The sequence below is a fragment of the Rhizophagus irregularis genome, chromosome 15 (assembly GCF_026210795.1).
Source record: "Rhizophagus irregularis chromosome 15, complete sequence".
Lineage (NCBI taxonomy): Eukaryota > Fungi > Glomeromycota > Glomeromycetes > Glomerales > Glomeraceae > Rhizophagus > Rhizophagus irregularis.
In genome coordinates this window covers 1319632-1345525 of record NC_089443.1, presented here as the reverse complement: position 1 = coordinate 1345525, position 25894 = coordinate 1319632, and the positions used below count along the sequence as shown (strand labels likewise).

The following is a 25894-nucleotide window of genomic DNA, read 5'->3' as shown; positions in this document are numbered from 1 at the left end:
TTTGTACTAGTGACCAAATTAGAATTATGAAAACATGTAAAATATTGGCACATGTGATACTAAAGTATGCCACATAACTAAACTAACCGAAAACTTATTCCGAAACAGGGTTTGTGTGTGAAAGCTTTAAAATGATTTTTACCCTTTTGTTATATTTAAATGGCTGGGTTAATTATTATTATTTTTTTTTTGAAAGATAAGCTTTTTTTCAATTTACATAATCGGGTTGAAACTTGAACAATGTTATACAATAATATTAAACAACTAATATGATATTCGATAAGGTTATCTAAATAAAAAATAAAAATCAAAAATCAAAGTTACTTTGTTACATTTAGTATCATGTATTATGCATAAATGTTAGATATGTAGTATTCATGTAATACTCGAAGATAATGAAAATTTACATAGAAATTCAGATGGTTATTTTTAGTATTTGGGGCGGCTACAGGTTGATGTTTCATTTCCGTTATCCGGATAAACCAATAAAATCATCTGGATGATCCTAATTCGGATATTTTATTTGGATGGTAAAGCCGTTCTTTCCGAATATCCGAAAAAAAAAATAGTAGACTATTCCAAATACGGATCGAAAGCTGTTAGATTATACAGACAAGCCAAAATATTCCTATATGGAAACGGGAATCTTTATAACACTTTACATAGTAACTAACTTTGTAATACCAAACGTGAAACATTTACATGCATTATAGTGCAGGGTGGTCAGATTGATATCACTGCGCAACTTTAGTTGTATGTAATAATATTTTCTCGATACACTGTAAATAATTTCTTTTTTCTTTCTATTTTACAAATGTCGTTCATCCGAATAAAAAAGTCCATTATCACTCCGATTAGCTACTATAATCATTGTTCCGACATTTCCTATTAAAAGTTTTCGCAACCAATTACACAGATGTTTAATTCACCTCTTCTATTCTTCTATTTTCGATGCTTCGAAGATTCGATGTCGATTTCTATTTAGAACATCAGAATGTAACATCAGAATGTTCTATCTCAAATTCGATGTTGTCATAAATTGAGCGTTCTTTTCCTTCGCTACATAGATTTATGAACTTTGGGAAATTGTGATAAAAAATTATTTTCCTAAGGAAATCGTATACGATTTCGTTTGCATCATTAAAAGCCTTTCACTTTTGATTGTATAATTGAATAATAAATAAATATACATACGGTACACAGATTATTGGAAATTTACAGATATAGGAAAGAGAAAATGATATTTGGGTAGATCAACTAAAAATGATAATCAGTGGAATGCACAAACAGTATGCAGAATTTTTCTACAATATTAACGAAATTCGAAGTTCTTAGTAAATTCCAATAATATCAATAATGTCCAATGAAGGCTAAAATTATTACATTTAATAAGAATAGTTAAACAAGAAATGAATCTTAATATGTTGCTACAGTCAAACTTTCGGTGTACCGATACTGTTGTTTTGGGAAAAATATTGGGACCATAATGTGGGTCAGATTGTAATTCCAATATGTAGTTCTGACCGAAATTAAGATGGCGCAAAAATTTAACTTCAGTCAAATTATTAGTGTTGACCAAGTAATACTAGCGTAACATAAAATATCGGTACATGTTACATCGCGAAATCATATATAATATCGGTAAAATGAGATTTTTTCTTATCAATTGTGAAATGGGACACGGAAATTCTATCGGTCGAGGTTTGACTGTTTATCTTTATTCTACCTTAAAAAGAAAATTAAAATATTCGACATTTCCCTCCTTACAATAAAAAATGAGTAGTCACGTAAATTGAAAATGTAATATACTGTATACGGAACAAGATCTATTACAAAACCGGCACTTTTTCAATATTTTCCATAATATGACGTTACATCCTTATTTAACTAAATTCCTTACTATCTCTTCTATATTTAGTATTCTGACTTCAGTTCTTTACTATCAATTGCTTGACGTAAAATAAACAATCCGTTACGTTCAGTTTGTAATAAATCCATGTAATACTTTTCTAAACTTAAAATTTAGTACTTTCGTCTTTTCCCAAAATTGAAACTATTAAAAGATTCCACGAAAAATGCATTTACGTGAAATGATGGTGTAAATTAAACTAATAAAACAGAACATTAATATGTGAGTTAAGACATAGAGACTTATTTTTTATAAAGAGTTTGCATAATCTTTGATGCTTTTTGGTTTGTAAAAGACGTTCGCTTGTTTCCAGACAAATATAAAAACAAGAGATAATTAGTTCTATTGTTACAGGTATAAAACGTATGGTGGATGTCTCTTTAGGAAGGTCAAAATAAATATTCACCTTGAGCTATTTTGGACTTTATACAGTGAAGGTTTAAAGAACATCCCGTCGTTAAAGTTTTAAGATCGATCATTTATTTGGACATGGTTAACCATATTGTCAGTCGCTTAATAAGCTACTAGGTTAGACTACGAGTCCTCTTCAACCGGGATTCCATTTGATTTAACATTCGCAAATTGGTGGTAGAAGATTTTCATTCGAGTAGAGGTAAGTGTTTGGTAAATAAATTAGATATAGCATTTTATTCGGGTAATCCTTATATTACATGTTTCACTTTTTGGATACAAGCTAGTGGAAAATTGACTCACTATTATTACTTATTTATATAATATTTATATATAATTTAAACTAACTAAATTCTTTATTTGAAAAATTATTTAATAATATAGCTCGTAGGTTATTTATTTAATTCTATTGTTACTTATTTATATCATGTTACTTATTTATATCATAGAACGCCAACGGGTAATTTCCGTTCCTATATTTTAACGCAGAAAGCGTCTTGAGGATCTGTGGCTAGGGCTAATTATTATTTCCATTGACAATCTCAGTCAGATGAAAGTTTATTTCCTTCCTCTTCTTTACACTTTTTCTATGCAGTTTTGTAATAATTATGTTCTCAATAAAAATATTGAATCATATAAATGTACTGTATATTCACATTAAAATTACAGTTAGTATAAATCAAGTTACGTCAATGTTACATATTTATTTACGCCTTCCTTCACGAGATTTATGTGTAACACTGGTCAAATTTCATTTACACAACACAAATAAAAGATACTTATCACTTAATCACGAAAATACTTTTTCTAACATCTTAAGCTCCGAAACATGCAAAATTTAGTCGTATGATTTATCTGTGTTACTCAAAAATCATTTCTAATTAGTTATGACCAGTATTGCATGCATACGTGTCAAGTGAATTATACTACTGCAAATTTTATTTGGTGTCATATTATGTTACATGTAATTATTCGTATGATTTATGATTAAAAATAGTTAAACATAGTAAATTATATAATTTTTTAAAGAAAATTTCCCCATTGACTACTGTTTAACGAATATATAATTTTTTTTATTAGACAGCTTTCCAAACTCCGAACCAGTTTCCGATTCTGATAGAAAATAAAAATTGTCATTCCTAATTTCATGACTAATTAGTAATTCCTTTTGTCATTTAATTGAAATATATCAGGTAATTTTGTGAAATCGATCACTTAGTCGATCGAAATTATTAGGAGGACCCCAAGCAATACATAAAAAGGTAACAATACAGAGTAGAATGAACCTACTGGCTTGAAGCATAGAGCAAATAGTAAATGAGTACCGATCTCTTGTTACCTATTTATATATTCTCTGATCGTCAGGTTATAGGTTTTAAATTAACAAAACATCATGTGATCAAATTAAAATTGAGTTGATCCCTGATCACAAAATTTAATAATAACCAATGGTTTTCTTATTTTTAAATTGTGGTCCAAAAATAAAAAACCTATTATTTTACAGTTCGCAAGAATCGTGCCGAACAAGTTAACTCAAAATCCGATCAAAATCCGAACGATCAGAAATGAACAACCTTTTACTACAAATAAGTCGAAACCTCCCTATTTCGAAAATTTAGCACAGGTTCCTAATTGGAGCACCGGATATATTACATAAATAAAACAAATTTCGTTTATCGTAAAATATATCAAAACAATGTCTAACATTGACATAGTAGCAAATGTATCGTTTCACGACATATTTTCTTGTACTACCGGTGGTTCGATCGATCCCTTGCAAATTGAGTGATCACACTTTTCTGGGATCAAATTTGTTAAGGACCGGGCACGGTAATAAAGTTTCGGCCGTCACTGTCTAAAAGGAAATTACACGTGTTTTTCGATCTTACTCCAGTTATATATAGTCAAATATATAAATATGAAGACAAAAATTTTTTTTTATTAAATTTAATATGTAATAATTAATTAAGAATGACATCTCGTGTTATTTGGAAGTGTAAAGGCATACTTGTAAAATATGCTTCGTGATGTATTTCTGGATGAAAATTTTTTTTTGACAATTGAGAAATTTTTCTCCATCGCTTTTCTTCGGCAACAGAATTTTCGTCTGAAATCCCTGAGGGATTTGGATCGTCACATATTAAAATAATCCATTCTCCTAATTTTTCATTTAAATAGGATGCAGTTGGACGGTTTTCTGGATCATTATCCCAGCATTGTTGCATCAATTCTGCATAAAAATTAGGCGTATCATCAGGAATTTCAAGTCTTTTACCATCACAAATATCTTTTGCTAAATTGATATCATGCGCTCTATTATACCAAGGTCTTTTTCCAGTTGCAAGTGTATTCATAACAATACCAAATGAATATATGTCAGAGGCAGTACTATAATTTTCGCCACGTAAAACTTCCGGTGCAACATATGGTAAGACCCCATATCTTTGAATTAAACCATTGTTTGTATCATAATCGCATGGTCCATGAAGACCCACATCAGCAATACGAGCATCCGTAGATACCTTTTCGTCTTCGACAAGTAAATTTCCTCCGTGAAGATTTCCATGGATTTTTCCCTCGGAATGGATTCTTTCAAGACCTCCAGCGATCCCCCATAGTATATCGATCATATCTCTCCAAGAAAGAATTCCGCTACAATGATCAAGATATTGATAAAGGTTTCCATTTTCATAATACTTCATTACAATCATATAACTGGATGTTGGATCTTTTGTAATGCCGAACGTTCCAGCTAATGAAGCAGATTGTAAACACTTATGATATGCTTTAATCTATTAAAAAAAGAAAGAAAGGTAAATACGACATTATTATATACGATCTTAAATAATTAATATAATAATAATTATTCGCATATATGTTATAATGCAGCAATAGTGTTAGAAAGTTAGAGTATATATCATTTCATCGTTTTTATCAAGTTATAACATAGTTTATTAACTGTAAATAATATAAAGTCACTTCTTATAGTTCAATTATTTGTAGGGTTTGAAGATAACTTTTACACTGATCGAAATTTTATTATTACAACTAGTCAATTCGTGATATTATACTTTATATTTGTGATTGATTGTTTGTCGAACAAATTTATTTATTATCTCATTTTCAGAAATGAAAAATGCATTATCTTAAAAAACTCAGTATTCAACGATTAATTTATTTGAAAATTTAAATTCATAATATAAGTGGTTACCTGATTAACGTAAGAACTTGAAATGTTTTGTGAATTATCGAGTCGTTTCAAAGCAACATTCATTGGCCCAGCTCGAGTCCATTCTTGTGCGCCATCATCCCAAATCCATCTAGGTCCTTCCATCCAAAGAGCCGAATAAACACTACTAAATTTACCCTTACCAATATATTTAACAAGTTCAAAATTCTCAAAAGGTATCCACTCCAAGTAATCACAAGCTTGAGTAGCATTTAATTGAGTGTAGCGAATTAATTCGTCAATATCTTTATTGCCTGATGTCCAATATAGAAAGTTTTCTTTCATGGTATTAGTTTCGCATCCCAGACACCATCCAAAAGAAATTCGTGGTTTACAACATTCCGGACAATCTTTCAATTCTTTCGGGGTAAATTTATTTTCTTGTTGATATGATAGATTTTCTTCCATTTATCTAAATATTGAAAGTTATTGGTTATTAATCACGTGTACAGTATCACACAATCAACATTCATAATATCATAACGTTTTACAAAAAAAGAATTTCGTTATTTCAAATTTAGAATGTCTAGTATGGAGTTTGTTATATTGTATGGTCAGTATATCGAATTCTGAGTGTTTAAATATCCTTCGAAATATGTAGATTTTAATTTATCACACCAGAGATAAACCAAAAAAAAGCGAGATTACAGAGTGTAATTCAAGAAAAAATGAACCTAATGAAAGTCAAATGAAAGTCTAATGATGTTTAATGAAAACCAAATGAAAGTCTAATGAAAGTTAAAATCGGCGTAAAAAGGTTTAATACATGTTTAATAATAATACTATAATCTAATAAAAGGAAATAATTAAATAACTACTATAATAAAAAAGAAATAAACTAAAAAATTTTTCGAAAGATAAAAAAGCTATACAAAGAAAATAGGTATGTACCTTTGGTATAATCGATTTCTTTTTTCTTTGTCTTAGTCATTTTTCTGATTATGAATCGTTTTTATTATTTCTTCGGATTCACAATTCCTTTTTTTTTTTTAACGGTCGGATTATTTTTTCCGTTTCCTATTTAATTCCGGATTTTCAAAGCATGCTTATTCTAAACATGGGAATTTTTGAGGTAGTAATCTCATTGGTTCATAAGCACAATGTCTGATTGATATCTAGAATTAGATAATTGCCCCAATTTATGTGAATCATATGAATTGTATAGTCATAGCGAAAAAAAAAAGACCAGATCTTTATTTAGATAATTGTATTACTAAGCTTAAATCTTTGAAGTATCGGATTTGATTCTCCTGGTGCCTGTCCCCCTTATTCTAAAATATATTATGCGGGTCAAATCAGACCCATCGTACAGGTCAAGAACGATATATTTGCAAATCTTTTAAGGCTCCGTGTTATATCCAAAAAAAGGCCGGATAAATGAATTTTTGAAAGTAAAACAAAAAAACTTCAAAGGGAACAAAATCTTGTGACGAGATAATCTTTTTTTAATGTTACACAAATTTTGAATATTTATTTCGAAAAAATAATTTGAATAATATCGCTTTTATCATTAAAAAAATTTTTTTTTAGTAATAAAAAAGAATAATTTAAGTTAATTCAATCAATGGCAATGTAATAAATGTAATATATAGGTGAATTTTGATATAATGCAAGGTATTCAGAATTGTACTTCTAGTATTGCACAAATTAAATTAATATATAAATATATTTGAAAGAGAGACCAATTTAACTAAAAAGAGGAAATGAAGTGTATTCATTGTCTTTTTTCACAGCCATACATTTATTTGATCAGACTGCATTTAAAAATGTTGAGATGGCATAAAGATAAATTGTCACACTGCGTTACTCCTATCAACTTTTATTAAATCCTATTCTGTTTTATCTCACGAAAGATAAAATTCATTTCTCATTTTGTCGTATTAAAAAAATGTAAGTGTAATTAATACAAACGCCGACTTAATAATATAATGCCGAAGTATTGTTTTTTTTGAATAATCATTTGTCCAGATTAAAATTTACCGCGGTCCGACAACAGATAATCACTGATAATCCCGAGATCAATAGTCTCATTGATTATAAATCGTAATTTCCATTTATAGTAGTACTTTCTTACAATTTGCGTTTCCATTTTCCTTCTTTAACGTCGAGATTGCGTTGATATCATTAATAGAATCTCTTTTAACTGAAACCAATAAGAAGTGTTGTAAATTTAACTATGAAAGTAAATATATGTACATGATTAATGGTAAATAATTAAAAAATTCCAAACTTCGTATGAGTAATCTCAAACTTTATTAGCACTGTAAAAACTTCATCGAATATTTCGTTATATCTTTACATTAACTGTTAAACAATTTCATATTCCGTGAGTATATTATACTAATAAGATCGATACATATCAACAATTTTTACATACATTGCTAAAACCGTCCATCGCAAACTATACAATATCAAGATTCCTTAATTTCATTCTCTTCGATATCTTTCGTATTCAGTGGTGGAAAATTCATTTTAAATTACTAGTCATAGTCTTTATCCTGATTCACTTTATTGATCATAAATGCCCATCGAGCCTGTCATGTTATACAGTAAACAAATGTTCATCTCTGAAAATAAGGAGGTGAGTCCATCATCATGTTTCCTCTAAAAAAACAGCATCGAATTGTAATATTTCATCAGAGTAAATGTTGTTCAATTTGATGTGTGTCATTTTGCTTGTTTCCCCGGACAGATACCGACATGATAATATCATTAGAACAAGTTACTCTGAGAAAGATATCAATTCTATTCTTTGTATACGATCATTGTATGAGTCGATATTCAATTTGTTATTTTGTGGCGAAAAGCCAAGCAATTCTTTCTGCTGTAAGGTTTATATAAGGTTCACGTTGTGTCACTATCAATCAATGAATGCTCTTCATTCAAGCTAATCAACTACGATCCACAAATTGTAGTAGTAAAAGAAATTTCTTGAGTGATGAAAATTAGTGATTATTTTCACTTTTAATAATATTTAGTTGGGTGAATTTAGAGTTTTCCTTCCCTTCTTTTCTTTGTCAGTTACTTTTTTATGTGCAACTTTATAAGACATTTTCTTTGTATATCTACGTTTTTAAAAAAAACAGAGAAAAAAATTATCAATAAGTTCTTATTTTACACGTCATAAATAGAATTTATTTTTCTTTGCGTGTTCGAAAAATATAGAATTGATGGGTATCAAGCTTTATATCAAAATAAAGTATCATGAGTATAATTGCGCCTCGTCTTATTATCTCACTAATTATAGTTTAGTGCAGATTTATAAATGTACAAATTAAAATTTCATAAACATGATAATATTATATTTATATTAATAATCAATTAATATTTACTCGTGAACAAGATGTAATTTGACCATAATTTATTTCTGGAATATTGTTATATTGTTCAAATGAAAAATTATCACATGTGATTATGTTCAAAAGAGTGGAATAAGATAAGCTTTTTTAGGTGTAACTAGTCTATGGGAAATTCTTACCACACCACCCTCGGTTACACAGTGACATTTAGCGTCACATCGTCACGTGATATCCGCGTTCGCATTTTTTATATTTATCTGAGGGACTTAATTTTTTTTTTCTAGCCTGATCTCTATTTATCACGCACCTCGGACATCACACCCAACAAATATTTGTGTAACCGAGGGTGGTGTGGTAAGACTACCCCTAGTCTATGTAATACCATGTTTTATATTTCCGCCAATCTGCACAATCTGCAGAAATGTATTCTGCAGATCGGCGGATATGGGTAGGATCTTCCGAAACATGCTGTAAAATATATTTTCATTAATAAGCTACACAGAAATTATTTGACAATTGCTAATAATTTTTTTGTGCAAAAATGCACCCCTTCATGTTTGATTATGGGGTACAGCGAGTCAGAGGATAGTTAAACACTTAAACTAATATATATATAAATATATATAAATTATGTTTATTAGTATCGGCATATCATAAACAAATCGAGATTCGGACTTTTACAGTACTTTTGAAATTATATTGTCTATAAAATTCTCTAACAAATATATGTATATATGTTCATGGTACCAGTAGGTCTGTTCGTTTCTGATCATTCGGGTTTTTGATTGCAACCAATTCGAACATGTTGACTGATCATTGACCACAAAGTTTAAGTTTGTTTTTGCTTATTTTTGAATTGTGAAAATCGGATCGCTAAACCATCAGCCAATCTTTATCGCTTGGCATTAGTACCATTTTAATTAATGTACGCTTCAATTGTTTGAATTTTTACATACCTGAAACATAAATTATTTTTTTTCATGATGGTCAAACAACGCGACGAAGTTATTAAACTTGTGGTTTAGAAATAGATTACTTAGAGTAATTTTCTTACCCTAAACGATTATAGATATCAAGAAACTGAATCAAACAATCACACAATAATTAGCCTCTGATTCTTCTATCCTGAAATCACTAGATGCGGTACCAGAGATACCCGCATCTCGAACACCGATTCCTAGGAATAATCCAAATAAAATGGAATGTCTTTATCAATATGTCCATTGATAAACTGGTTATTAAAGTTGAGAAATGTTAAATTCAAAAATAGTTTGTCTGGTTTTGCCGGAAAATGAAAAAAACCTGAACACTATGGTGTTTCTAAAAGACTGGATGTAATTTACCCATTAGTAATATTAACATGGGTCGATTGTCTGAAGGACAATTTACAGAAGAATAATCCATGCAATTTCCTTCTATTCGATTACGTCACTATAATTTCCTTTTTGAATTAAACTACCCCTGCTTATTTCCTTTTACATTTGTAACTCAATTTTTTGTATCAATTAATGACACGTGATTTTTCTACAGACCACATAGTATAAACAGCTCGAGCATGTGATTTTTGAGCATATATATATATAACACAGTTGCGGCAAGCGCTGGTTAAGCTTTTTGGCACCTACGGTCTATTTCGCGTAATTTTTTTTCGCGTTTACGTTTATTATTCAAATGAATATTCTATATTTACAAAATTGTTTTTAAAATCAAAGTTGTATTTTTTATTTTAAAATAAAACTGGAATTCTAAAGATATCTATTGTAACGGTTGCAAATCATTTAGACCATCGTTTGAATTTATAAGTTATGTAATTAAAATGTTAAGCAATTCAAAACTTGCAATAATTGTCATCAAAGATTTGAGAAAAGATGAAAAACTCTTGTAGAAATAAAAAATTATCAAACTGGCATCTTGGAAATTGTTTTTTTAATTAGTGACGTTCCATAGCCACACACAGCCACACAAATCATATGAATCACGTGCCAAGCTTTTTTGATTTTTTGATGGTTACGCTGGATGAGTTTATAAATATATTAACGATGGACTTCCGTTACAATAATGTATTAAAAATCTTAATGTTTATTTAGTCAATTGATATTAATTGCCATTAGCAGAATTAATGAATTACATTCTAAATTTGGCAAATTAAATCGGAGCGGTCAAGTGATTGGTCACACTGGCTGGTCATCTGACCATAAAGTTCTGAAAATTAATATTTTCGGAACATAATCGGAGATTAAAGCACATTTCAAAAGTCTTTAGGGGTTTAGTTGCAACCATTTAGAACCCATCTTTAACAAATCAATAGCGCATAGAGCATACATATTTGTACGAATTTTTTTCCGATTGTTGCGGGAAAAGTAACTTTTAAAAAAACATTTCCAAACTATATGATATATCACAAACGAAGTCCCTATAAAATTTTTTTCATAAAATGACCACGTGTCAGTTTAAAAAAATTAGAAATATGATCATTTATCAGAGTTTTTGCCAGAATTTTTTTATAGGGAGAAAAATTAATAATAATAACTAGACGTTATAATGGAAGAGAATTTATATTGTCAACAAAGAAATACTTTTACTCCAAAGGAATTAGAGAATTGTCCGGAATGTAATAAACCTAGGATTTCTTTTGGATGGTGTAAGGAATGTGAAGCTAATTCTATGAAAGGAAACTTTCTTTATTGGACATCAGAAAATGAAGAGATTGACAAATTAATTCAACATACTCAATTGAACGCAACCCAAGTTTGTGATTATTTAGAATGGATCCCTTTTGAGAAATTTGAAATGGTTAAATATATTGGTAAAGGTGGATTTAGTAGTGTTTATTCAGCCCTTTGGATGGAAGGACCCAGGTGGATTTGGGATGACGGGGCGCAAGAATGGTCTCGAGCTGGGCCAATGAATGTTGCCTTGAAACGTCTCGATAATTCACAAGGCATTTCAAGTTCTTACATTAATCAGGTAAATTATCAATTAATAATTAATAAATGTTCGAAAGATCTTAGGAATAGTCATAATTTCTGAAATGGAAATAATTGTTCTACCATTGTATTAGTTATATTATTTCTTTAAGTTTGTATTTCATAATTATTTTTTTATTTTTTAATAGATTAAAACATACCATAAATGTTTACAATCGGTTTCATTAGCTGGAACATTTGGTATTACAAAAGATCCAACATCCAATTATATGATTGTAATAAAGTATTACGAAAATGGCAACCTGTATCAATACCTTGATCATTGCAATGGAATTCTCTCCTGGAGAGACATGATCGATATGCTGTGGGGAATAGCAGGAGGCCTTGAAAGGATTCATTCCGAAGGAAAAATCCATGGGAATCTTCACGGAGGAAATTTACTTATTGAAGACGAAAAAGTTTCTACAGATGCTCGAATTAGTGATGTAGGACTCCATGGATCATGCAATGATGAGAATAAAAACTCGAATCAAAAATATGGAGTCTTGCCATATGTTGCGCCAGAAGTTCTACGTGGAGAAAATCATAGTACTGCCTCCGACATATATTCATTTGGTATAGTTATGAATACACTTGCAACCGGAAGAAGGCCTTGGTATAATAGAGCACATGACATTAGTTTGGCAATAGATATTTGCGACGGTAAAAGACTTGAAATTCCTGTAGATATGCCAAAATTTTATTCGGACTTAATGCAACAATGTTGGGATGATGATCCAAAAAAACGGCCAACAGCATCCTATTTAAACGAAAAGCTTGGAGAATGGATCATTCTAATATGTGATGATCCAAACCCTTCAGAAATTTCAGACGAGAACTCTGTAGCCGAGGAGAAAAGATGGAAAATGGTTTCTCAATTGCCACAAAAGAATTCTCATCCTGAAATACATCCCGAAGCATATTATACAAGTATTCCTTTACCTTGCAAATAATTTAAGTCATTATACTAATCCGAAATTACCGAAAACATTTAAAATGTTAAATTTAATGATTAACCAATTCTAATTTTAATTACGCGTTATTCAATAGAGTATACCTCTTTATTTACTGTATGTATATGTATGTAAATTATACTGTTTCGTTCGATTCTATTCGAGTAATCCTTCAAAAAGCTTTCAACTGTTGAAAGATTACAGTGAACATAATAGGTTATTTTAAAGTTTTATCTTTGTAAGCTTTTAATTCATTTTTATGATAAGAAACATTCTACCTAAGGTTTTTTTTTGTTTAGTTTTAATTATTTAATATTATTTATTTCCTAAAAGCGTTATTTGTACTGTTGTGGTATATGTTATAATCAAACGACAATTATATACGTAATCCTCGCATGTATCTATTAGATAAATATTAAGGTTAAGTTTTATCAGTTGAATAAAGAAATTTATGCTATAATTCTCTGTTTTCATAATACGTCATTACGATCATATAATTAGATGCTGGATTTTACCCATTAAAGCTTCCAACAAACTCACCGAATTTGTTTCTTCTGATAATACCAAATGTTCCAGCCAATGAAGCAGATTGTGAATATTTTGTGACGCTGAATCTATAAAACAAATAATTATGATCTTAGCGAACCGTGAAATAATCACGCGATCATAAATCCTAACAGAAATTCTGGCTGGCACTATAAATTTGGCCAGAGTTATCTTCTGTAATTACCAATATAAGGACTTCGAAGCAACCAACTCGTGTCCATTCTTTTGTATCAGACTGAATAACCGCTAGTAAATCCACCCTTATTAATATATTTAACATTCAAATTTATCCATTCCAAGTAATCACAAGCTTGAGTAGCGTTTAGTTGAGTGAATTGAATTAATTCATCAATATCTTTATTTCCTGATGTACAATAAAGAAAATTTTCTTTCATAGAATTAGCTTCACATTCCTTACACCATCCAAAAGAAAACCTAGGTTTATTCCGGATAATCTTTCGATTCCTTTTAATCCTTTATCAGTTATACACTCTATAGTATTTTAGTAATATTGCGATTTTCGGATTTTCACCAGTGAAACTTCCGGCAAATAATCACATGAGTATCGTTTATTTTGATAATGATCGCTACACTTGATTAAATTTTAAGATTATTAATCTTATATAAATTATTATAATAAGTGTCATTTGTTTGGTTATTACTATAAACATTATTAAAATAATATTATCACCTTTATTCATGTAAAAGAGCGAAACTTTATTTCATGTATCCATAAATCTGCACCAATTGTAAGCTATAAATAGCGAGATAATGAGAACATATGAAAAGTTCAGTTCGACTTAATTTTATGGATCAAAAGATCAGATATAAAATCGAACCCAGCCAAAAAATATGCGTAAATGAAAATATTTTAATATCTATGACTGATGATAGTATATGTTCGGATCTTATTTTAAAATATCATATTTATTGACATCTATTATCATACTGTTATTTTTAGATAAATTATTATTGCATAAATGTCTTTGATATTTTTGACACATTAGTCGCTTTGGATTAAATATCACAATATTAATCTTTATAGATAAATACCTATTGTTCTGTGCTAATAAATAAGCTTATAGAGTTTATTTATTATTTTTTTTAAATGGAACACGTCTGCATAATAACACAGTTATTGGGTATGATGGTTTCGCAGTTCGGTGATGATTCAACCCCACCCAATAACTATTATTTACCTACACGTAGTTCAGATAACACTGAATATTTAAATTTTATATAAATACATCGTCTTTTTTACAACTTTTTTTATCTCTTCCATAAATATACGTATATTATCTCCTCCTTAAAATACATATATTACAACTTAAAATGCCTTCTCAGAAACAACTAAGAAGACAAAGAATTATAAGAAGACATTTTCGACTTAACCTAATACGCATTAATAATGGAAACACCGAGACTTATCGCTAACCCTCCTCGGCAAAGTGCAAATGTTTTATTAATTGCTCAATTTTTCACCGGATTTTCTTTTCATTAATTTTATCAAACTATGGACAAATAAATAAAAATAAATGTACTGTATGCATCTTATTCCATCAAATTACACAATATCGATTCATTTTTAGGATATTTCCATTTTTTATTATAAAAATTTTTCTTTTTCAAAAATCTAATATTATTATTGCATGTATCTTCCTCTGTTTATTTAAGATATTAACATTTTTATCTATGATATAGCTATACTTTGATTCCCATTAAGAAGATGAATATGATTTATTATTTTCTGTAATAAAATATGTATACAGAAGAATAACCACCGTCAGATATATTAAAATGGTTTATAAAGTGTTATAACAAGCTTTCAGTTTGCGAACAAATGTAAAACCTTATTCTAAGAATGTTGAATAAAAATTTATTAAATCAACCTTTCATTCAACATACTTATTGAAAACATATGTATTTTTATAAGCTGCGTAATAAAAAGGAGGGAAATAAGCTTTCACAGCCAATTTATTTACCGATTACTTATTATCTGTAAATATATAATAATCATGCATATTTATTTATTATTTCTTAAATAAATTATTAATATGATATTCATGTGTGCATTAACACACGACTACCAGACGAAAACCCGAAAAAATATTCATAATGTTAAGTAAATAAGTAGAATTTAATAATTTAATAATTGATCTTTATCACGCAAAAAAAAAAAGTTATGCCAAATACTAATTTTTCCTCCCTCACAATATTAATAAAAGTTTTTATCGCATTTTTCATTCTTTAAATATTAATTTTTGAGAATTCATTACAGAGTTTAAGACTGAGAAATAAATTTAGTTTAATATGTTCTAATGAAACAGTGTATGATCTGTACTATACGTTGATTTTGTGACTGTACGACATGACAAACATACGTATGTATAACAGCATATGGTTACGAAAAACCACCCAGCCGCACTGGCAAAAATTGTAGCACAGGGCCAGCGTTACGGCATTATGCACGAACACGTGAAAGTAAACAGTTGGTGACAAATAAGATTTTACCTACTCAAAAATAAAAACAAAGTCCCTCAGATAAATATATAAAATAGCGCAAACCTGGTAGGACGTGATGGCTGTGATGATTTAGAGGCATGCCACGTGATTGCTAAATTTTTGCCGGTGCGTCTTATCATTTGTATTTGCGTTTGGTCTCTTATTCTTTCATACATACGTACGTACGTACGTACGTATGTACGTACAGTACACTCAGTGCAACCATACATACGTAGCAAAAGATCACCGTACATTGGTCACTGTACATAACATGTTTCCTAATTGCCCGATTTATAGATATAGTGACCCGCACTCCCGCAGATTTAAATGGCTTAGCAGGTAGTCATTTAGTCAATGATCATCTATAATGACAAAGTTAGAATTTAATATCCAACGGATATCCGGATAACGGATAGTATCCAAAATGTAATTTGTGTATAGCGAATATAAAATCGAAATAAATTTCATGACTAAAACATCAATTCCGCAAAGAATATTTAATTTTACTGAAATTTCAAACGGATACACGAAAAAAGAAGTTGTAATACGTCCAATGGAAATAAAAAAGCCTATTGTGTAACAATTGTAACATGCCTCCTTCTTTTTTTGTTAAATTATTATTAATTATTATTTATCCTTTTCGGATCGTATTCAGGCAAAATAATTCTTTTTTTGTAGACACTTTTTTTTTAACAAGGAGATTATCTGTACCCCAGTTTTAATACGTTTTAGGAAATATCGAATTAAAAATATCGAATCTTTTTTAATGCTTACAATTCGTTAAAGGGTCATAATTCATAATGGCTTAGTTGTAATTTAGAAATAGATTAATTCTAGTGTTAAACTAGATTTTAAATACATTAATGTCTTTTATTGAACAATCGAAATTTTTTATACTGTACAATACAAAAATTTAGTTTTTTAATAATTGTAATCAACCTGAAACTTTTTAAAATTTTTTCAAGAATAGAGGTTCAACTTCTATTATTAAAATTTTGTTTGTCTCTCTGCTAGTACTACATGTTATGTATTTATTTACAATTCTTAGTTTTTATTAATTCACTTTTTCTGAGCAAGTAATTTTTAAAATTATATTCGTTCTAAAATAAAATTCTTAAATTCTTGTATGATATAATTACCAAGTTGATAAAACTTTTAAATAAATAAAAAATAAGCTAAGCTATAAATTTTTTATAAAAACTAATGTATATCGGTATTTACATGATAAAATGATGATGCCCCAAATCAACGATCGGCCTAAATTATCGGCCCACCTTTATAATGTCTTAAGAATTTTCTACCATTACTTTTCACATAGTAATCATCGATGATTATCGTCAATTTTGGGGCATATTGAGATTTTGGGCACAACACTAATATTCGGAAATAACCGATTTTGATTGGTTGACATCTCATCACATGATTTTAATCAAAGAAAACCAAAGAAAAATTTGTATAATGCAGGCCGGAATCATAGTGCTGGTCAACATCATCAATCTCAAATGGCTTGTCATTTAAAAAGTGAAATGACTCGCCATTTGTCATTTTGTCATTTAAATCATTTATCACTTCGTCATTTGCCGAATAACCACTCAATAAATAATTCATTTATGCAAATTTATCATTTTGTGTAACTTAAAAGATTACCTAACTCAAATTATCATTTATGATTAAATAAATGATCAAATGACCAAAATGAGATTACTTAATAACTTATCAATTTTACCTAATTTGGAGGCTTATTTATTATTTATCAGATAATTTATAATTTTATTATTGGAAACTTAAAATTCATATACTGTGTTTATATTCGGCATCATATATAATAATAAAGTACATAAAAAGCAAAAGTTAAATTTTTAGTTAGTACCGGCTGGAATTTTATTGACATTATCGTAATTCCGACCCATAATTATGTATTTTCGGATAATATTATAATTTAATAATAAGGCCGTTCCAAATTAATTGTTTGTTTAATGTACCCACCCCACTCAATTTTGTGAAAAATCTAAATTTTAATAAAACATATAATAATTTATGCATGTTCAAATACCCCCAAACTTAAATTACCAAATTTCCAAAAATTTATTATAACCATTTCACTTACTTTGTTTATTGTAATTCCCCTCCCCACTCAAACTTTTCATCATTAAACCAACAATTATATTGGAGCGGCCTAATGAAGATAAGCTGAATAAAAAAAAATTAAATTAACTGTAAAAAAATTTCGTATCGTTCGGGAAATGTAAGGGCATGCTTGTAAAATAAGCTTCTGGATGTATTTCTGGATGAGAAATTTTTTTAGTCAATTGAGAAATTTTCCTCCATCTTTTTTCTTCAGCAACGGAGTTCTCGTCCGAAATCTTTGAAGGATTTGGGTCATCGCATATTAAAATAATCCATTCTCCTAATTTTTCATTTAAGTAGGATGCAGTTGGACGGTTTTCCGGATCATTATCCCAACATTGTTGCATCAATTCTGAATAAAAATTAGGCGTATCATCAGGAATTTCAAGTCTTTTACCATCACAAATATCTTTTGCCAAATTAATATCATGTACTCTATTATACCAGGGTCTTTTTCCAGTTGCAAGAGTATTCATAACTATACCAAATGAATATATATCAGAAGCAATATTATAATTATCGCCACGTAAAACTTCTGGCGCAACATATGGTAAGACCCCGTATCTTTGAATTGAACCATTATTTATGTCATTATTACATGGTCCATGAAGACCAACGTCAGCAATACGAGCATCCGTAGATACTTTTTCGTCTTCGACAAGTAAGTTTCCTCCGTGAAGATTTCCGTGAATTTTTCCCTCGGAATGGATTCTTTCAAGTCCTCCAGCGATTCCCCATAATATATCGATTATATCTCGCCAAGAAAGAATTCCGTTGCAATGATCAAGATATTGATAAAGGTTTCCGTTCTCGTAATATTTCATCACAATCATATAATTGGACGTTGGATCTTTTGTAATACCAAACGTTCCAGCCAATGAAGCAGACTGCAAACATTTATGGTATGATTTAATCTATTGTAAAATAAAAATAAATATGATTGACATGATTTATATTTTTCTTAATTCAACTATTAATATCTATTCACCATTTTTATTAAGCTGAACTACATTTTTCTTCTATTATATTTATTTTATTGTAAATCATATAAAACCTATTCAAAAATTTGTTTATATGCAAATTTAATGATATTTTTATGCCGATAGAAATTCAGTTTATTTATTACAATCGGTTACTTCAGAGCGTCTGTAAGACCGTAATAGAGTAAAAATAATCTGGCATTGTTTATCAGATAACTTTATATTGTAATTATTATTCCGTTTTCAAAAATGTTATAACGCAATTGTCTCAAAAGTTCAGCTTTTAATGATTATATATATGTTAATTCAAAACTTTTAATTTCATTAAACATAGTTACCTGATTAATGTAAGAACTTGAAATGTTTTGTGAATTATCGAGACGTTTTAAAGCAACATTCATTGGCCCAGCTCGAGTCCATTCTTGCGCGCCATCATCCCAAATCCATCTAGGTCCTTCCATCCAAAGAGCTGAATAAACGCTACTGAATCCACCCTTACCAACATATTTAACCAGTTCGAATTTCTCAAAGGGGATCCATTCCAAGTAATCACAAGCTTGAGTAGCGTTTAGTTGGGTGTATTGAATTAATTCATCAATCTCTTTATTTTCTGATGTCCAATAAAGAAAATTTTCTTTCATAGAATTAGCTTCACATTCTTTACACCATCCAAAAGAAATCCTAGGTTTATTACATTCTGGGCAATCTTTCAATTCCTTTGGCGTAAATTTATTTTCATGTTGGTAGAATAAATCCTCTTCCATTTATCTGAAATTAAGAAAATATTTATCATGTTAACTGTTCTAACTATAAAAGCTAATCAAAAAATTTAACCAAAGAACTTCAGTTTATAAAAAAAGAAATGTTTAAATTTTGGTAACAAATATAATTTCAATAAAATGGCAGAATTATTACTTACCTTGTAATAAACCTATTCTTCTCTTCTTTTTACTTTAATAATACAACATGGAAACATTTGGATGAATTCTATTTATATATACCATTTTTATTTGTAACAATAAAATTATTATATGAACTATTTAGTAAAATAAGAAGCGAGTTCTTTGTTCAGTTATTGAAAATGGCTATTTATAATGAAATTTAATTTCTACATTGTAAATGACTAAAAACATGTTTTAGCCCCACAATCATTTATGCACAAAATATATATAAAGTAAACCACCATAAAAACTACCTTTTTTGTGAGTTCAAAAATATATGAAGCATTACCCAGCCGAATTATACAGATCTAGTTTAAAAAAAAATTATATATTTACAGCAGACTAGTTTTCAAATTTATCACCGGTCATAGCCGGGATCGATGTTTATCGGTAAATGCCTTTAGTTTAACCAACCATTTTAGTTAACCACTTTACCGAAACACTATAAATGACCGAAATAAAATAAACAATAAATAGCTTGGATATGTTAATTAATAAATAAATTTGCATAATTTGTCAAAATAAAAACAAAAATATTAATCATAACGTGGTACGAGTTTATAATATTTATTACAAATTATCACAGCAGTTGAATTATTGTCAAAAAAGCTAAAGAGAAGCTTTCTTAAATCCTAACAAGTATTTATTCTCTATGAGCCTAAAATGAAAGTCATTCAATTCTTTAAACCTCTTTTTAGATAATTTTTATTGATCGGCACAGCTGCTAATTCTAATACTTTCTATCAAATCAAAAAGTGATTGATTATATTAAGTAAAAATGAAACGATTCTTTCTCTACAGAATATCTATATATAATAAATATATTATTTACATTAGTATTGTTTATTTTATTTATATTTCGTAGTCCTAAATTCCAATAATGGACTGTTTTACTCTGCATGTAATTTTAAATCAATAAAATTTTTTTAATTTTAAACGTTATTTATACTAAATAATTTGTTTTATAATTGAATTATGAAAGTTGTTTATATTCAAATGAAATTATTTATTTATATGGATTTGCAAATGATTTGAATTGGATTATGCAAATTTATGAGAAAATTTGGCTAAATGATTTAGCGGAAAGTCCATTGTCCTATTTTTGTTTAAAACCTTTGTTTTTTTTTAATTTAATTTGAAACTTGTTTCACAATCGGTAAACAAAAAATAAGTTTCAAATAATTCCGATATGTTCCGTAGATACCCTATAAAAAAATCGGGATACGTTTTTTATAAAGTTTTTATACGATTTTTTTTCCTTAGGAATAACGTATCATAATAGGATACGGAAAAATGCACAATTCCGTATCACTAAAAACATGGTTTGGATACGGAATTTGCACGGAATTCATATGGAATTTACATGATTTGATCACTGATTTTATCACGAAATTTATACGATTTGGTCACTGAATTTACTATTTGTATTACAGTTTACTATAATATATTTATATAAATCTAATTTTACTTTATTAAATTATATAAAAAATAAAAAATAAACAAAATACAAATACATTATGAAAATTCCCTCCTTATTAAAACCACCTATTGCAACCAAAATTACCTATAAGTTCAGGTTCATTTGGAGTCAAACAACCTAAAAAAAACAAAAAAAAGAAACATAAGAACGTCTAACTTAATTGGAAACAAAAACCCCCTTCATATAGTATCTGCAATCGTCCAAGTCACCAAAGGTCAGCATTCCTACAAAAAAAGAAAGAGAACTCCAGAATGTCTGACCTATATAAATGAAAAGAATTATGAAGCATCTGATGAAAAATAAACCAAAACAACAAAATAAATCCAAAACTGACCTACAAAAAAAGAAGACTCTGAAGCAACAAAACTGAAACAACCTACAAAGAGAAAAGAATCTGAACCCAACTTACAAAAAAAAAAAAAAGAAAATTTGAACTGACCTAAAAAAAGAAAAAAATCCTAAACAATCCTACAAAAAGGAAAGGACTCCCAAACTGATCTACAAAAAAGAAAAAAGAAACTGAATCTTCTCACAAAAAAAAATCTGCTGACCTATGAAATAAAAAAAGGGATATATATAAATAAAAAAGAAAGGGGAATAAAGAATAAATCAAAAAAAAATATTTTTTTAAAAAGAGGGTAACGAAGTTAGGAAAGTTAAAAAAAATTTTTTTTTTAAAGGGAGGACGTCAAAGTTAGAAAAATAAAAAATTTTTTATAAAGAGGAAATAGAAATAGAAAGAAGAAAATTTTTTTTAAAAAAAAGAAAAGTGGGAATAAAAGAATAAAATCAAAAAAAATTTTTTTTTTAAGGGAGTGACGAAAAAAAAATTTTTTTTTAAAGGAGAGTGATGAAAAAAAAAATTTTTAAAGTGAGGTACGAAAAAAAAAATTTTTTTTAAATGACGAAAAAAGAAGAAAAAATAACAAAAATAAGACAAGAGAAAAGAGAAGGAAGGGAAAGACAGAAAGGAAGATCGGAAGATCAAACTCATCAAAGTAAAGGTTTATATAAAAAACAAAAAACGTATCATAACAAAACAATAAACAATCACGTGATCTCGTGTTATGATACGAGATTTTTGTTCTAAAAATATTAAGTTTAAAAATTCCGTATACATTCCGTATGATTAATTTTTTCCGTATACATTAGTTTTTTTAAAAAATGTTCAAAAATGAATTGCTTATTAAATATACGGAATTTGTATACGGAAACTATAGAAACGTACATAAAATGTATACAAAACGTATCCTTTCCGTATACATATTTCTTATAGGGATAATGAATTATAATTACATTCTAATTTGCCTATGACGAAAAGAAATAAATGATTTCAGAAAATTACCCTATAAAAATTTATTTCATGGTTTTTTTATTCTATATTATTTCCGTTACTCACGGATAAAATTTTTTACGGGGGTTTAGTGTTAATTGTAATTCGTTCAATTATTCTTCTAAATCGATATATCATCCTTGAGAATAAAATATTTTATAAACTAATTACTTGTAATATCATTAACCTGATGAAAAAACACAACTTAACGATAAAATTATTAATGAAAGAATTTATTTATCAGACCGTTATATATTGTGCTAAATTTCGAATACTTTAGTTTATCGTAATTTAAATTTTGTAGCGTACTATAATTTACTATTAATAAAGTTCTTAATATTGTTAAACAGATTAGATAAACATAAAAATATGAAATAATCAAAAAATATTTTAAGTATTTAAGTCCATTCAAGCCTTGTTCATTACAAATGAAAATGATCGGCATCGTAAGCGGTTTACTATAATAAGTATCATAGTGATTGTCCACAATAGATATATATATAATTCTATACAAAAATTAAAATATGATATTAAATAAATTATATTATTGAGTTGCATTAAAAATAATTGGATAAATCTAAGATTTCTTAAATACCTAAAATATTTAACATAGTTTCGTAGTAGAGGTTGGAACCGTTCAAAAAACCTTACCCGGTTAATACTAAAAATATTTAAAAATATTTTTTTTGGCCGTAAATTGTATCTATTTGATTCTACTCACATATTTAGTTATAGAGAGGAGCATTAATTTCGTTCATCGGCCAATTTTTGGAATGCTAACCAATCGACCAAAGGCTATATGTGCGACATATATTTAGCCAGTGATCTACATATATCTTATACCGAAAAAGGAAAGGCCTAGATCGGTCTATGAAACGAAGTGTATCAAGTGCGTCGATTGATTAGCATTCCAATCTGAGAACACGTGACCGACCGCAGTTATATAATTCTGGCCCGCATTTATATAGCTCTGACCAGAATTATGGTCCCAATGATTTTAAGATGCCTCGATAACCGGTTAACCTCTCGTAGTTTTATAAAAGTTTGTTCAATTTCAATCTAATAATTTATGTCATACAGTATCTAACGCAAATAGAAAATGTAATTATTATTAGACAAAAAAGCACAACGAGATAAATAAAACCATAATTATTCAATAGGACCATTATTTGATCTTATCAGTTATAAATTATTTTTCGTTCCTATTATTAGAAAGTACAAACATTTTTTATTATAATTTTATAAAATGAAAATTGCCCTAATCCATCAATTTTTTTTAGAAAATATGCAATAAACATTTCCAAATATCCATTTTATATAGGTTAAAGAGTAACTTCCATTATGAAAACTTCACTGTGATTCCTATTTTCTTCGGTGTGATTTTATTGTTATTTATTGTAAAAAAAAAAAATTTCAATAGTGTCTATTTATCCTAAAATTTTTTATTGTAAGAAACGAACGTGATGTGAATTTAGATAAAAAAAAAATTGACGATCGGCATCAATTTCAATAATTTTTCTCCAAGCGTAAATAAGAAAACATTTTTTGCGTTTATGATACTTTATTCTATATTTTAGTTTGTAATTCAGTCTATATTTATAAAAAAGAAAAAATAGTTGCTAATCAGATAAAAGCGCGAAAAATCATATGAGAAAATCTTTTGATCATGATTTAAAAAAAAATCATTAAAACAAGTGGATAAAATTTTATTGTCACTCTAAGTCGAAATTCCATCTGTCATTTAGATTTGGCCTTTCAGGAATTCAGGAAGCAATCATTAAGTTCTCTAATTCATTAACATTAATACTTTTAATAATTCGATGAATTCCAAAAAAAAATTCATTTTTTGGATTTAATTTTTGGATTCGTTATAGATTTGATTCGATTTTCGATTAATTCGAAATCAAGTAGCGTTAAAATTTATGACACAATATTTACTATATGTGAAACTAGAAAATTCTTAAGGCATTATAAAGTTGGGCCGATAATTTAGGCCGATCGTTGATTTGGGGCACAACAAATATACGTGATCGGTTAAAAGTGATTAAATTTCAATCATTCTAACCGAAAAATATATAAATGTACTAAAAGTATGTTTTTTTTTATATAAGAGAAAATTATTATTTTTTTTTATTATTTTCCTTAATTTTCACATGTGCATTAAAATCCAATTTTGTAATCAAATTTGTTTAATATTATATATAAATGGTATTAAAAATTTCTGATGTATATCTTACAAAAATAAAAAGATTTTATTAAGAATTAAAAACAACCACTTCATACAAGCGATTCTTATATAAACGTTACTTCTATAACCATCAAATTATATTTTCTATATCAAATATTGTTTCAAGGACTATGAATTGTTTCTCATATATCTCTCTATTTCCATTAAATATTCGTTCGAACATCAGTGAAAAAAATTTCTCGTAGCTTTGACGATCTCTGTTATTTGTCGAGCGTAAGTGGTAAAGTTGGATTAATGAACTGTTTAATCAAAAAAAAATTCAAAAATTATTAAATAAAAATTATAGTACCTTTGATCAAAACGGCATTTTATTAAATCTTGACGTGTCTAAATGGTCAAATATATTGGTAAGGGTATATTTAGTAGCGTTTACTCAGCCCTTTGGATGAAAGGACCTAGATGGATTTGGGATGATGGTGCACAAGAATGACTCGAGCTGGACCAATGAATGTTGCTTTAAAACGTTAAGATATTATAGATGATTTCATAAGAAATGGTGTAAAATTTTCGATCCTTTTATTGTAAGGTAATAGTAAATAACAAAAAAAAATTAGTCACTATAATTAAAATTATATAATAGATTAAAAAGTGATATCTTACTGTTATAATTTTTAGGAAAGCTCTCGTTTTTGATGGAACTACAAAAAAATGTAAAGACAACTCACGCTCATAATTTTTAAATATGCTTGCTGATGTTTATTTAATCCCAGAACATAATGGTCGGTTACGGCGTAATTTTTTTTGGAGGACATTTTCGACATATTTGGTCGAAATTATAATTCCGTTCGTACATCACAAATTAAAATGACCCATTTTTTCTAATAGAGTGTTGTCGAATGTTTCATTTTCGTACATCTTAGCAATAATTCTGCATAAATTTAATGCATCCTCAGGAATCTCGGGTATATATCAATCAAACATAATGTTTTTTTCCTATTGCAAAATATTCATAATAATATCAAATGATAAA

General features: G+C 28.4%; 3 protein-coding genes across 3 annotated transcripts; 1 reads left to right on the top strand and 2 right to left on the bottom strand.

Annotated features, from left to right (window-relative positions):
• Nucleotides 1-4221: 4221 nt before the first annotated feature.
• Nucleotides 4222-5957, bottom strand: OCT59_007033 (uncharacterized protein; the record flags this gene model as incomplete). Its single annotated transcript, XM_025313315.2, has 2 exons — nucleotides 4222-5112; nucleotides 5532-5957. 2 exons carry the CDS (start codon nucleotides 5955-5957, stop codon nucleotides 4282-4284), a joined length of 1257 nt encoding a protein of 418 aa, XP_025187738.2. The 3' UTR covers nucleotides 4222-4281.
• A 5432-nt stretch (nucleotides 5958-11389) lies between these two features.
• OCT59_007032 (uncharacterized protein) lies at nucleotides 11390-12767 on the top strand (the record flags this gene model as incomplete). The annotated part of the gene is made up of 2 exons (XM_025331451.2): nucleotides 11390-11815; nucleotides 11964-12767. The coding sequence occupies 2 exons, from the start codon at nucleotides 11390-11392 to the stop codon at nucleotides 12765-12767; spliced, it is 1230 nt and encodes a 409-aa protein (XP_025187737.1).
• Nucleotides 12768-18025: 5258 nt separating this feature from the next.
• Nucleotides 18026-19686, bottom strand: OCT59_007031 (uncharacterized protein; the record flags this gene model as incomplete). Its single annotated transcript, XM_025313314.2, has 2 exons — nucleotides 18026-18856; nucleotides 19261-19686. 2 exons carry the CDS (start codon nucleotides 19684-19686, stop codon nucleotides 18026-18028), a joined length of 1257 nt encoding a protein of 418 aa, XP_025187736.1.
• Nucleotides 19687-25894: the final 6208 nt, after the last annotated feature.